The 14,352-nt window shown below is 41.5% G+C and overlaps 1 protein-coding gene across 4 annotated transcripts; it reads left to right on the top strand.

The window, feature by feature from the left end:
• Positions 1 to 231: 231 nt before the first annotated feature.
• Positions 232 to 12,123, top strand: mtg2 (mitochondrial ribosome-associated GTPase 2). Of its 4 annotated transcripts, none has more exons than XM_038803534.1 (7): positions 232 to 320; positions 1,555 to 1,785; positions 3,245 to 3,392; positions 5,061 to 5,176; positions 5,251 to 5,469; positions 9,437 to 9,575; positions 11,339 to 12,123. In XM_038803534.1, exons 1-7 carry the CDS (start codon positions 312 to 314, stop codon positions 11,734 to 11,736), a joined length of 1,260 nt encoding a protein of 419 aa, XP_038659462.1. In that variant the 5' UTR covers positions 232 to 311; the 3' UTR covers positions 11,737 to 12,123. The 4 variants fall into 4 exon arrangements, with proteins under 4 accessions (XP_038659462.1, XP_038659464.1, XP_038659463.1 ...); XM_038803536.1 differs by having other exon boundaries at positions 318 to 453; XM_038803535.1 differs by lacking the exon at positions 232 to 320 and adding an exon at positions 350 to 570.
• The last annotated feature ends 2,229 nt before the right edge of the window (positions 12,124 to 14,352 follow it).

Raw genomic sequence — 14,352 nt, 5'->3', positions numbered from 1 at the left:
AGTGGGAGTGGTCAGACAGGGCCCCACCTCAGTGGGAGTGGTCAGACAGGGCCCTGCCCTCAGTGGGAGTGGTCAGACAGGGCCCTGCCCTCAGTGGGAGTGGTCAGACAGGGCCCCACCTCAGTGGGAGTGGTCAGACAGGGCCCTGCCCTCAGTGGGAGTGGTCAGACAGGGCCCTGCCCTCAGTGGGAGTGGTCAGACAGGGCCCCACCTCAGTGGGAGTGGTCAGACAGGGCCCTGCCCTCAGTGGGAGTGGTCAGACAGGGCCCTGCCCTCAGTGGGTGTGGCCAGTCGGGGCTCCGCCTCAGTGGATGAAGCGGTTGAGTATTGTGAGGCGGGTGGTTTGTGGTGTCGCTGCCGCTTTGTTGGCTCCCTGGTGCGGCTTTGGGAGCCGCTCCCTCCCCCTTCCAGCTTTCATGCTGCTAATATCCGCCTGAGAACGACAGGCCGCAGGTAAATCCCCGGACTCGCGTTATACCCCCATCCGCCTGCGGGCCTCTGTTGCTGATTTCCCAAACACTCAGTCAATGCTGGTGTCCAAGCATTAGGAAAGTTTAAAGCCTTTCTCAGGTATGATTTCAATTCTTAAAAGTTTATATTGTAAAGGAGAAAATAATCTTCTACCCTGCTGGGGAGAACTTTAAAATAAAACAGCATGAAAGAGGAAAGACCTGGATTTAAATAACGTCTGGAACCTCATCAGGCACTTCACATAGAAACTGAATGGCTGCTTGCAACTGGAAGAAATGGAAATGGGGCAGACAGAGAGTAGTTTCCCAGTATTGAACTTGCAGGGGCTGGGCCTTGTATAGCAAATGTGGGAATGACCCAAGTGAAATCATCTGTCAGTCAGCTCGGTGAAATTGTTGAGCTCTAAGAATCTGGGAAGCTATTGTTGAAAAATTTTAATCCATGGTTTGATACATTGAAAAGATGGACATGACAGCCAGTCACTTAGCCCATCAAGCTCACCCTGATTTTTTTTCTACACTGTAGCTGGCAAGATTTGAAATCACCTATTTTGACATATCGCCATGTATGTGCAGAATTGGGGTGAGGTGAGAGAGCAGCCTTGATGATCCCCTGAAATCGTATCTGGTAGTGATGCCTTTAAGCAGCGTTACATTTTGATGTTAGGAATTTCATAGTGACAATTCCTAAAACACTGTATCGCATTTGTTAAATGATCAATATATTTAAATCCCTCCATGGGCTCACATCTCCCTGTCTCTTGTCATCTCCAGCCCTGCAACCCTATCGGGCTTCTGCTTTCCTTAATTCTGGCCTCTTGCACCTCGCTACTTCCCTTTGCTCCATTGATGGCGGTTGTGCCTTCTGCAAATATCTCTAGAATTCCCTCCCTATACCTATACCTCCTTCCTTAAGGTGCTCCTGAAAGCCGAGCTCTTTGACCAAGCTTTTAGTTATTTGCATAATATCTTCTTATCTGCCTCACTGTCAAATTTTGTTTGCTAACACTTCTGCAAAGTATTTTATGATGTTTTGCAATGTCAAAAGAGCTGTATAAATACAAGTTGTTCTTTTTTTTAAAAGGTTCATCTTGGCCAGCCTGCCATGTTCATAAGTCAGATCCTGTCACTGGGAAAGCGGGTTCCACTAAAGACTTCTGTAGAAGGTGTTTCGTTATGCCAACACGGGACATGGAATCTATTACCTTTCTCTCATGCCAACAACACTTCAGTACGAAATTTCACCACGAGTGGTTTAAAATACACCAAGACGCAGGGCATCCGGAAGAAGAAGGAGCTTTCTGAAAAGAAACTGGTAATATTAATCAGCCACCATTCTTAAAAACTTCAGATTTCATAGAATTTCATCGAATCTCTACAGTGCGGAAGGAGGCCATCCGGCCCATTGAGTCTGCATGGCCCTCTGAAAGAGTACGCTACCTAGGCCCCATCCCCGTAACCCCAACTTGGGGCAATTTAGAATGGTCAATCCACCTATGCTGCTCATCTTTGGTCTGTGGGAGGAAATCCAGACAGAGACGGACAGAATGTACAAATTCCACACAGTCACCCGAAGTTGGAATCGAACCTGGACCCCTGGCACTGAGAGGCAACAGTGCTAACCACTGTGCCACCATGCTGCCCAGATGTCTTTAACAGCTATGCATTTAGATGATGGGGAAAGGAATTACATTAGCCTTATAATGGCCTGTGGTCAGCAGAAAACAAATGGTGGTAGCCATTCATTACAATTTTATTTGTTTACCTACTCCACGTGGAATTTGCTTTGGAACTTGCCATTAGTAGAGAGTCAAACAGCATAGTATCCTCGGCCTGGGATCTGGGGCCCGTGTCTCATTAAGCAATCAAATTGAAGAATCTTTACTGAAACATGCAAAGTCTAAACCAGACAACTTTAAGTTAGAATAGTAAATATAAAATCATGTAGAGTTAGCGAAATAAAGCTGGGGAAAGATATGGGATTAAGAGCACATGAGAAGAATACATTTTTTAAATTAAAAAGACTTCCGGGAAGCAAATACAAGTTTAAAGAAATGAGACTTTGCATTTGAAAAAGTACCAAATAAGTTGTTTGATAGTAATTAAGATTTACCATGCTGTTAAATTTGAATGGAAAAGCCCTAGCTTTCTTTGGAAGTGTTCAGGGAATATCCAATGATCTAAATCTTGAAACTCTTGCATGTATACCCTTCCATGTATTTGAGCACCAAGAATTTTGGGGAGGTGCCAGTGTAATGCAGCTTCAGGAATTTCAGGGCAAGTTGGACATTAGGGCTGGAATTCTCCAGTCGTTGGGATTCTCCTTTCCTGCTGGCAGTGCACCCCCGCCTGCCGGTTTCCTGGTTGCGTGGGGTGGCTTCAATGGGAAATCCCACCGGCAGCGAACTGCATGCCGCCGAGATACACACGGCTGGGGAACTGGAGAATCCCAGCCCAGTTTTCCCATTTCAGCCTTTAACCTTCCATTTGCAAATTGTTGTCCAATTTATTCCTTAATAAAGTGAAGTGCTGATAACCTAACCATTGTAATTACAGCATAATTTGGGGCATTGGTTAAGGTATCTATGACCTCAAATTGCCAACCAAAGTGAATATAAATACAGAAAGCTCAGTCACAAAAAGAAAGACATTTTTTATCACTTTTTGAGTGGGACTTTATCCATCTGATTAGAGCTTTCTTTGCTCTTTGAGAAGCTTTATAAGAAATTAGGATTGTAAAATTATTTGTAGATCTTAAACTTCTTATCATTTAGACCCGGTACTTTGTGGATCAACGTAAAGTCACTGTGTTTGGAGGGAGAGGCGGTGATGGAACCTGCACTTTCCACAGTGAGCCTCGCAAAGAATTTGGAGGACCTGATGGTGGAAATGGAGGGGATGGAGGACATGTTATTTTAAAAGGTAGAGTGCTCCTTTTGTCTGGTAATAATAATAATAATTATTATTACAGTTCTGTGGGTGTTGGCTGCGCTCTAGGAGTTACCATTGTTCACCAATGTGCCCAGGTTGTGACTATCAGAAGGCTGTTTGATGCTGGAGGGCATCGCGGCCAAACCTGAGTGAGTACAACTCCCTGCAAGGGTTGTCGGATAGCCGTAAAGAGAAACCTGGGTGATTTTTCACGGCCTCCTTTCCCACCCATCCTGAGGTTAATTGAACCACGTCTGAAAGTCGGTGTGCCTTTTAAAGAAATTGTTGATTCTTCGTAGGCTCACAAACAATATTTTAACTTGTTGCTGCTATTGAATACTTGAAAAATTTCCTTCTGGTTTGAGTTGTTTATCATTATTTCTGTTGACCAAATAACAATTATGTCTAAATTGTCATTATATGTCATGCACTTCACAATGATTTTGTACAAAGACTGCAGTCTCTTTTGTTAAGTTGACAAGAGGAAGCATTAGTATGATGGAATATATTTATGTTATATGATTTAGTTCATGTTATAGCGAAAATACAGAACACAAACTTATATAGTGCCTTTCATGGTCTCTAAAAGTTCACAGCTAATAAAGTGCTTTTTTTTTTGCAATGTAGGCATTGTTATAGTGCAAAGAAATGTGGCAGCCAATTTGTACACAGCAAGGTTCCAGAAACAGTAAGGTTAATGACCAGGTTAAGTCAGATATGCTCATCATGAGCCGTAATAATCTCCTTTTGGAGTGAACCATGGAGAGACCAAATTGGTGACACGCATTGACTGAGACGGCAAGAGACGTGGTTAGATGACTAGACATAGACATTGGCATAAATTGTGTTCTTCAAGGCTTGAGATTTTTGAGCGACAACCTATGATGATCAGTTTTTATTTGATATTGGCGAAGGATAAATATTGACCAGGATACTGGGAGAGCACGGATCTTTATGTCCACCCTTGCCACAGCAGAAAATAACGTTTAGTTTTCCTATACACTAATGCTGATCCAAGAGGGCAAACAGGACTTCAATTTAATGAAGGGTGGCCATATTCTGAAAGCAGGTGAGTGTACTTGGTGAAAAATCTGTTTAATTATATAATGGAAAAAAAATCCCATTTGCATACATAAACATTTAGATCCAAAACTTAGAAATCATAGTAAATAGGGTTGACTGGTAGGAAATGTCAGTACCATGTAATAATAGTAAACTGCTTTTTTAGGCTTTTGAATGTCATCATCACAAGCTATTTTTGGACAATTCAGAAAGAATTACGGCAGCTTTTCCAGAATAAAATGCTGGTGGAAAGAAGTGGTGTTAGTTTGTTTCATTTGTGGAATAATAATGGTTGTCACAGCAACAAAGCTTCACAGTCTGTTGTCCTATTAGTATTGCTTTAGTCATGTAGATCAAAAGGCTGCACAACAATTGTCTTTATGAGGTGTGCATCCCACGGCGGGGTTTTATTCTCACTGCTGTGAAATGTTATTGATGGTGGCGGTAACAATATGTGCTAGCTATAAACTAAAGCAAAAGCTTAAGTGTTTTTCTGAATTGATAAAATAATTAAATTTCAACCTCCAGGTGGTTTCTACTTTCTGTTTGGTAACATCTCTTTTTTAAATTTCAAATAATATTGTCTTTTGTTTCCAGTCGCTCGACAAATAAAATCACTGTCCACAGTCATGTCCATTTATCGTGGCAATAACGGAGATTCTGGAGGAAGTAAAAATTGTTACGGAAGAAATGGAGCTCAAACTTATGTAATGGTGGGTAGCCAAAGTTTCGCATCTTTTATTTTTGGGGTTCTATTGGCTAAATTAAATCGGCATTATGCTCCTAGGTGCCGCTTGGTACTGTCGTCAAGGAAGATGGGAGAATAGTTGCTGATCTGTCATCTCACGGAGAGGAATATGTAGTGGCATATGGCGGGCTTGGCGGCAAGGGAAATCGTTTCTTTCTGTCCAACGAGAACAGGGCACCGATGACCGCCACTCCAGGAGATCCTGGTCAGCAGCGGGCCTTGCAGCTGGAGCTCAGGACTATGGCTCATGCTGGCATGGTATGTAAAGATGAAAGTTATTTTTCTCTGCCAATTTTCAACAACCTAGTGCAATGCTGTAACTCAAAATACCTCTTAGTTAACGTAAAGTTACATAGAGTCATAGGATTTTACAGCACAGAAGGAAGCCATTTGGCCGGTCACATCTGCACCGGCTTCCGAAAGAGATACTTGGCTAGTCCCATTTCCCCGACCTCTCTCCATGGCTCTCTACATTCATCACTATCAAATATATATCAAGCTCTCTAATGAAACCTCCTATGGAATCCGCCTCCACCACTCTCCCAGGCAGCACATTCCAAATCCCAACAACTCTCTGTGTAAAGAAGTTTCTCCTCATCTTACTCCTAGCTCTCTTGCTGGCCATCTTGAAATTATGACTCATCACTGAGTTATCAACTAGTGGAAATAATATCCTCCTTTACCCTGTCAAAATTGTTCAGAATTTTGAACACCTCAATAAGGTCACCTCTTAAACATGGTCTGACCAATGATTTGTAGAGGTGTAGCATCACTTCCTTATTTTTATACTCTATGCCTCTATTTATAAATCCCAGGATGCTATAAGCCTTAACAACTGTTTCAACTTGCCTGGCCACATTCAGAGAATTATGCACTTGAACCCCGAGTTCCTGTACTCCACTCAAAGTTGTATCTTTGAGCCTGTATTATCTTCCCATATTTCTTCTCCCAAAATGTATTACCTCACATTCCTCTGCATTGAAATTCATCTGCCAGGTGTCTGCCCATTTGGCCAACTTGTCAACGTCCCTCTGAAGTCATTCAGTGCCATCCTCACAATTCACTATTCTCCCTAGCTTAGTATCATTTGCAAATTTAGAGATTTTTCTCTCAAGACCTATCTCTAAATTGTTTAAATAAATCAGAAAAAACATGGGTCCCAACACTGAGCCCTGGGAATATCACTATTCAATTGTCTCCAGTCTGAGAATGCTCATATGTACCTACCCTCTGTTTCCTATCTCTTTGCCAACCGCTAATCCATGTTGCCAAGGACCCATCAATCCCAAACATTTCTAATTTTCTGACCAACCTGCCATGTGGTACCATATCAAATGCTTTCTAAAGTCCAAATATACGACATCCATAGCACTACCCTCATCTACTGCCTGTGTCACCTCGTCAAAAAACTCAATTAAATTTGTCAGATATGATCTGCCCTTGACAAAGCCATGTTTACTGTCTAGTATTAAATTACTTTTATCTAAGTGTATATTTATCTTCTCCCGTATTATGGCCTTCATCAGTTTTCCCACTATTGATGTCAAGCTGACTGGTCTGTAGTTTCCTGGGTTATCCTTTGCTCTTTTCTTGAACAATGACATCACGTTTGCAGTACCCCTGGGACTAATCCTGTGTTTGGAGAGGCTTGGAAGAAATTTTGTCAATGGCTCTGCAATTTGCTCCCTTGCCTCTCTCAGCAATCTAGCACTTCTGCAACTGTTTAGTATCTGAAGTATGGATATTTGGCACAAGAGTCTGATTTCTCATTGAAATTATTCATCACTTATGGCAAAGTATGACTGAACTTCTGCCCAACTATTAAAAGGCCTAATGTTCAAAATAACATTATTTCCACCCCAGAGTCATAGAGGTCACCAGGACAGAAAGGCCCATTGCGCGTGCGCTGGTCAAAAACAACCACCTAAGTATTCTAATCCCATTTCCCACCACTTTGCCCATAGCCTTGTTTGCCTTAGCATCGCAAGTGCGCATTGTTATCGGACGTATTCTTTTTAATGATGCCTGGAAGGGACTATGAATTGCATTCTACGTGATTTGCCTTTGAATTGATGGATTTGTACCTGATACTAATAACTTGAATGGTGCATATTAAGAGATTTAAAGATTTTTAAGAGATGGTAATGCGAATGTCATTTGATTTGCAATTTAAAATAAGATGGCTCTTTCAAGCTTTCTTTCAGCATCACCGTCCCTAATTGAGAGAGTAGGATGAAATTCTGCCCCGAGGCCTTGATTGACTGCTACGAAGTGACCAACCTACAGATTATTTTCCCCTCCCCATGCTCCCCTTTGACATACCTTAAAACAATGCCATCAGTATTATTAATCATTTTAATTTTGTGCTAAGCATATTCTAGATAGGCAGATTCATTATGAGAACTCACCATTGGGTGAGTAACTTACAATGACTAAGCTAATAACACACTTCACTGTGGAATTAAGTAATGAAACAACTTTGATTGATATAGCACACTTCATAACGTCCTAATGCACATTACAACCAATGAAATACAAGTGCAGTTGCTGATATGTAAAGAAAGTTTCCACGAATACCAATGCAATAAAAGGCAAGCTGATCAGCTTTATAAAAAAAACGATATTGGTTGAAATAAAGTGGTTAACAGAATAATAATAATTAATAATCTTTATTAGTGTCACAAGTAGGCTTACATTAACACTGCAATGAAGTTACTGTGAAAATCCCCTAGTCGTCACACTATGGCGCCTGTTCGGGTACACTGAAGGAGAATTTTGAATGTCCAGAATTGTGTATACTCTTGATGTATCTGTTTGAAATAATAGGGATCACTCTCCCCCTGTAAGACCAGCTTAGTGCCGCAGTATTCTAGTCAGATGAGCTGGTTGTCATGGCACCGGAACCAATGGGAGGGGAGCTGGCTGAGTTGCACGTAGCTTTGATTGACAGTTCAGCCAGCCAATCCTACAACAACTCCAACAGCTGAGGGCGGAGCTGCGATATCAAGCTTTTGGCATCGTTCCTTCTTTCTGTGAAATAAAGAGAGTCATCGTAGAATAGTGAGGCAGAAAGGTCTTGCCTTCCTTCTACTCTGTCAGAAACCCTTTTCTGAAGCATTAATGTGCTTTGTTTGTAATTTGCAATTGTAAAGGCCGATAGGTAAAATTTGCTATGCACACGGTAATCTAACTAGTCACATTTTACTCGGAATAAACCTGTTTGTTGGTTTGTAATTGTCCTCATCTCATTAGCGTGCTCAGCAGTCGGTCTTACAGAAATAGGAGGAGTGTATACGGGAGCATGTCTGAGATCACCACACTGAGTGCACACAATGGGACCCTTCGGGTGAATGAAAAGAGTAACAATATCATATTGGGCAGTAAAGGTAGTATAGTAGGTTCTTATGGGATATGAGGTCTGCTAAGCAAAAGAACCTTGAACAAGGAGTATGTTGTGCAGACCCCAGATTTGTGATACTTTCACACTACCAGGACATTTAACATCTACTTTAATCAGAAAATGGCAGTTGTGACCTAATAGTCCCTAGTGTTCTCAAAAAAATCAGACCATATAAGGTCATCCATTAGGAATAACAATAAAGTTTCCTACTTCAGTGGCAGGCTGGCATATGTTAACAAATTGAAATCCTTGGATGTATTGTCTAATAATCCAGTGAGGGACTGTTTGCAAGAAAAGGCAGACAGATTAATTCCCCTCTGTACTTCATGTCAAGTGTATCCAGTTTGTATTCTCTGTCCCGAAAAAATTCTTATATGCTGAAAATTCCCATCAAAAGGAAGTAATGTAGAGATTCTTATGATCCTATTCGGAATGATTGGGCCTGTTACAAGGGTAAACCAGCAACTGAGCACGAGACCTTATCATCTTTGATTTACCAATGCATCATCAGGTGGTGCCTTTGCCCAATAGACAATGAGAAATGTTTGTTCCTGATCCTGAATCTAATGAAATAAGAAAGTGGAAGTGAAGAGCCCCCTCCCCCCTCCCCAACAATGTTTTCATTGTTATTGCTTCAGCAAATTTGGGAGAAGTGCGGGAGGGGGTGGTGGAGTCAGTTGGGGACTAATCTTCTCGATAGTTATTGAAGCCATCAGAAGCTAATTTTGTGAATGGCTTTTATTACCTTTTTTTAAATTTGACTGAAATGCATTTATTTTACATTACTTGACAAGGAAACTAAACATTATTTTCCTTTGTGATCAGGTTGGCTTTCCCAATGCTGGGAAATCTTCTCTTCTGCGAGCTATCTCAAATGCCCGCCCAGCGGTAGCTGATTACCCATTTACTACATTAAATCCTCATGTTGGTGTAATACACTATCAAGACTTTGAACAGATTGCAGGTATGCCTTTTTTTGCAAGTGCACTTTTAAATGCCTTATTTTCCGTTTGAAATTTATAATGGTTTAGAATTGTAAAGTTACTTTAAATGTCTAATGCACTTTCTTCACTTCTTACAAGTAAGTCTGATAGTTGTTGATATGATTGGGGTGTAGTGCTTCTAATCCAGGTTTCTGATTTTGTATTCCATTATTTATTTTTTTTTAAACCAGATCTGCTCTGCAGCAATCTTAAATGCTGGACCCCTTGGTAAGGTGTATTTCCACAGAAGGCAGTTTTTGTCACTTGCCGAGATGACCACTCTTCATGCGTGAGCCTCCACAAGGGACTTGCAACAAAGAATTAAAACAGGAAATGCTGGGAAAACTCAGCATGTCTGGCAACATCTTTGGAGAGAGAAACCAAGCTAACATTTTGAGTCCGTATGACACTTCAGAGCTAAAGTGAGGGAGAAATGTGATGGATTTTATACTGTTTGAGAGGGGTTAGATCAGATGGAGCAAAATAGGTCAGGATAGGTGGGAGCTAGGAGAGATTTGACAAAGGTGCCATGGGCACAAGACAAAGTGAATGTTAATAGTAATACTAAAGACTTGGCACTTCCTGTTATCTTACCTTTACGCTCCACCCCCTCTTAAATAGTATAAAATCCATAATGTTCCTTTCTCTCTTATTCTGAAAAAGAGTAATACGGACTTGAAACGTTAACTCTGTTTCTCTCTCCACAGATGCTGCTGGGTCTCTTGTGTTGGTCCAGTTCCCTGATTTTATTTCAGATTTCCAGCATCCACAGTAACCATTACAACAAAGAAGTATCTACCCGTTTGAATTTTGTTCAGTTTTGAACATCGTTTCAGTCTTTCATTGAAGGTGGGATCTCTTCTCACTGGTTCTGTTCACCAGAATCCCTCCCTGGCTTTTGCCTCTCCACTGCTCGAGGAACCCCTGGGTGGATTTTGCTCTGGGCCAGTTTTGACAGTGTGCAGATAAAGCAAGAGACTCCAGGATCATCAGGAACTATTTCTTCGACCCCATGACTGGGGTATTTGGGATGAGTCGCAGGCAGCTAATTGATTTGATTTGAAAAAGACTGCTGCAATTTGGTGTCCATTCCATTAACAGCATCAAAACTGTTGGCCGGGATTGAACCCGGGTCCTCGGCACCATGCCGCTCTAAACAAATGTATTTTATGCCTGCAGTGTGGGCCATCCTTCCTTGCACATCTCAGTTGCTCCGCAATATTGAATAGCCAAACAGTCCATCCTCATTCTTTATTCCATTTCAGTAGACTTGCACATAGCAAAAGATTCCTTCGCAAAAAGCGCTTCACAGAATGTAATCAGGCAAAAACTGACCCTGAGCCAGAGGGAAATATTAGAAGAGACAAGATGACACTTGGTTAAAGGAGTAGGTTTCTAGCAGTGTAGAGAAGCAGAGCAGCAAAGTGGTTTAGGAGCGAGGAAGCTGAAGGCATGGCTGCCAATAGTGAGGTGAAGAAAGTGGACAATGCACTGTAGCTCCAACTTACAAATCTTCACGTTAAAGAGGAAAAGTAACCGTTCAGTGTTTTTGTGTGGTTTTTAGCATTTTGATGAAGAACTTGCCACCATTTATTCATTTTCAAATGTAAAATCCGGTACTTGTATGCCGTTTGCTAAGTCATTTAAAAAGCACAGATTGGAACAAGTTATAAACAATCTTTACATTGCAAACTATTTAAAGTGGGTGCTACTGCGCATTTTAAGGGTGCAATTCTTTCTGTAGTTGCAGACATACCTGGAATCATCAGAGGAGCTCACAGGAACAAGGGCCTCGGAATTTCCTTCTTGAGACACATTGAACGCTGTCGCTTTCTGCTATTTGTGCTCGATCTATCGATACCGGAACCCTGGCAGCAGCTGGAAGATTTAAAATATGAATTGGAGCAGTATGAGAGGGGATTATCCAAGAGACCGTTTTGTGTCATTGCGAACAAAATAGACCTCCCAGAATCCAAAAGCAACTTTGCTCTGCTTCGAGAAAAATTAAAGCAGTGTGTAATAATTCCAGTATCTGCACTAACTGGTGCAAATGTTGAAGAACTTTTAATGCATCTCAGGGAACTTTATGATGGATATCTGGAGAGTACCCAAATTAAAGGCTGCGTGCCAGTCAAGTGGTAAAATCATACAATCCCTACAGTGCAGAAGGAGGCCAGTCAGCTCATCGAGTCTGCACCGACCCTCTGAAAGAGCACCCTACCCAGGCCCACTCACTCGCCCTACCCCCGAAACCCCACTTAACCCGCACATCTTTGGACTGTGGAAGGAAGCTGGAGCACCCGGAGGAAACCCACGCAGACACTGGGAGAATGTGCAAACTCCACACAGCCATCCAAGATCGGAATCGAACCTAGGTCCCTGGTGCCGTGAGGCAGCAGGGCTAACCACTGTGCCACCGCGGTGTCCTGTAAAATTATACTTATGGAAATATATATCCAAAGTAAATAATTAAACCTGTAAAAAACAAATTGTGAGATTCTTTTGGTCTGAATACAAAGTGATGAAGTATCTGTGGTTCTTTGCATATTGATTCTTCAGAAATGCATATTATTGCCAAGATTTTGTTACAATAGAAATAGTACTGATGTTCACAAGCAAAATGCAACAGATTGTGATCTGGAATTCACATTGGCGGAAAGGGTGAAAACAGATTTGATTGTAACTTCAGAAGGGAGCTGGATGTTTTTGAAAAGGACAAATTTGCAGGGGGCCATGCGGAAGCCTTTTTGAAAATATTTTAAAATACAGTCGATGAGTAATTGAAGCATGATCGGAAGGAACAGATGACTGGCCCAATCGTCCTCAAAATGTTCCACCACTTTGGGAGCTGTTTGGAGGGGGGGGGGGGGGGGGGGGCATGAAATAGTAATGTTCTTAACCTCATATCTGGGTCTGTTGCAGAATAATTGATAGAGATTGAATGCCCTGATAAATAAACAACTATAATCCCTGCATTATTGCATAATTCAACTACCAGGAAGGTGGATGGTGAATTAGATAGAGCCTTGGCCTTTTTACATCCAACAATTCCTGGTTTCCTATGTAAGTGATGGGCTTTGCAAATTCTTTTTGTTTTATTGTGCATGTGGTTTTATATTTTGTCACCCATGCCTCTCACATCACATATACAATGAATTACTTTGACATGCACTCGTAATGCAGGCAAACAAGGCAATCATCTTTTGCACAGCTATTTCCCACAAACCAACAATGAGATAAATAACCATTTAATCTTTTAAATTAATTGCTTGAGAATTATGTTAATTTTACTGGTCTATTTTAGCCACCTGATGAGTCAGCTTTTAGGCAGTCTAGGAATATACTAAGTTACTTACTTTAGTTTCCAATCCTGGTAAGATTTATTTTGTCTTTGGTTAAAATGTAATGTCAGTTCTTCAGGGTACTTTCATGATTTGTAGATGTAAGTTGTTGTGGTCTGTCATAAACCAATGCTGGGTTCCAGGCAAGCAGTACCTAGTCTATGATGTCTGGTTGGAACTCCAGCAATTTTCTTGCCCAGGCGAGACGCTTGGCCATGAGCATTTGCCAAAAATTCTTTCCCCAGCACTAGAAATTTAGATAGGTGTGTCTGTACAGTTTAAATATTTATCTGCAGGTTTCTTTTTAAATGCTCAAGAGGTCCGAGGAGTCCCTGAAATATTTTTAAATTGTATTTAGGCACTGCACTGGGATCACACTTCACATGGTGTCAAATTCAAGCAGTGTGTAAATACCTACTCCAGCGAGTCTCATGTTGCTTCTCATGCATCCTGTTGGGGCCTGACTCAGAATTTGTTGTGGATGTTTAGCATTGCTGTGAATTGGAAAAGAGTTAAAGAATCTTTACATAGTATCGGAAAATGGGCAAAGTTTTAACAATTTATTGCCAATTAACTCAGATTGTACAAATTTGATTTGCAAAGATAAAGAAAGTGCAGAAGTTACCTTGATGGAGAATTGGATCAAAAACATTAATGCGCTGTGTAAATTGAAAGCTTATTAGAATCCAAATTTTGCAGCACTAAAGGAAGCCATTTGGCCCATTGTGTCTGTATTGGCTTTGTGAAAAAGCTACCCAATTAACCCCATTTCCCCATTGTTTCCCCATGGTCCTCTGCAAATTCTATCTTATCAAGGTTATCCAACTACCTTCTGAAAGTACTATACCATAAGAACAGAGTTAGGCAATTCGGGCCATTGAGTATGCTCCTCCATTCAATCATGACTGATGTTTCTCATCCCCATTCTGCCCATAACCCCATATCTCATTAATCAAGAACCTATGTATCTCTGTCTTAAAGATACCCACTGACTTGGCCTCCACAGCCCTCTGCAACAATGAGTTCCACAGATTCACCATCCTCTGGTTAAAAATTCCGCCTCATCTCCGTTTTAAAGGATCGTCCCTTTAGTCTGAGGCTGTGGCCTCGGGTTCTAGTTTTGCCTACTAGTGGAAACATTCACTCTACATCCACTCTATCTAGGCCTCTCAGTATCCTGTAAGTTTCAATATGATTCCCCCCTCATCCTTCTAAACACCAATGAGTACAGGCCCAGAGTCCTCAACTCATGGCAAGCTCTTCATTCCAGGGCTCATTCTTGTGAACCTCCTTTGGCCCATTTTCAAGGCCAGCTCTTCCTTCCTTAGCAACGGGGCCCAAAACTGCTCACAATACTCCAAATGGGGTCTGACCAGAACCTTATCCAGCCTCGGAAGTACATCCCTGCTCTTGTATT

Source organism: Scyliorhinus canicula, chromosome 7, assembly GCF_902713615.1.
Source record: "Scyliorhinus canicula chromosome 7, sScyCan1.1, whole genome shotgun sequence".
NCBI classification, from domain to species: Eukaryota; Metazoa; Chordata; class Chondrichthyes; order Carcharhiniformes; family Scyliorhinidae; genus Scyliorhinus; species Scyliorhinus canicula.
The sequence above is the reverse complement of the archived record's forward strand: the minus strand, read 5'-3'. Positions and strand labels throughout refer to the sequence as shown.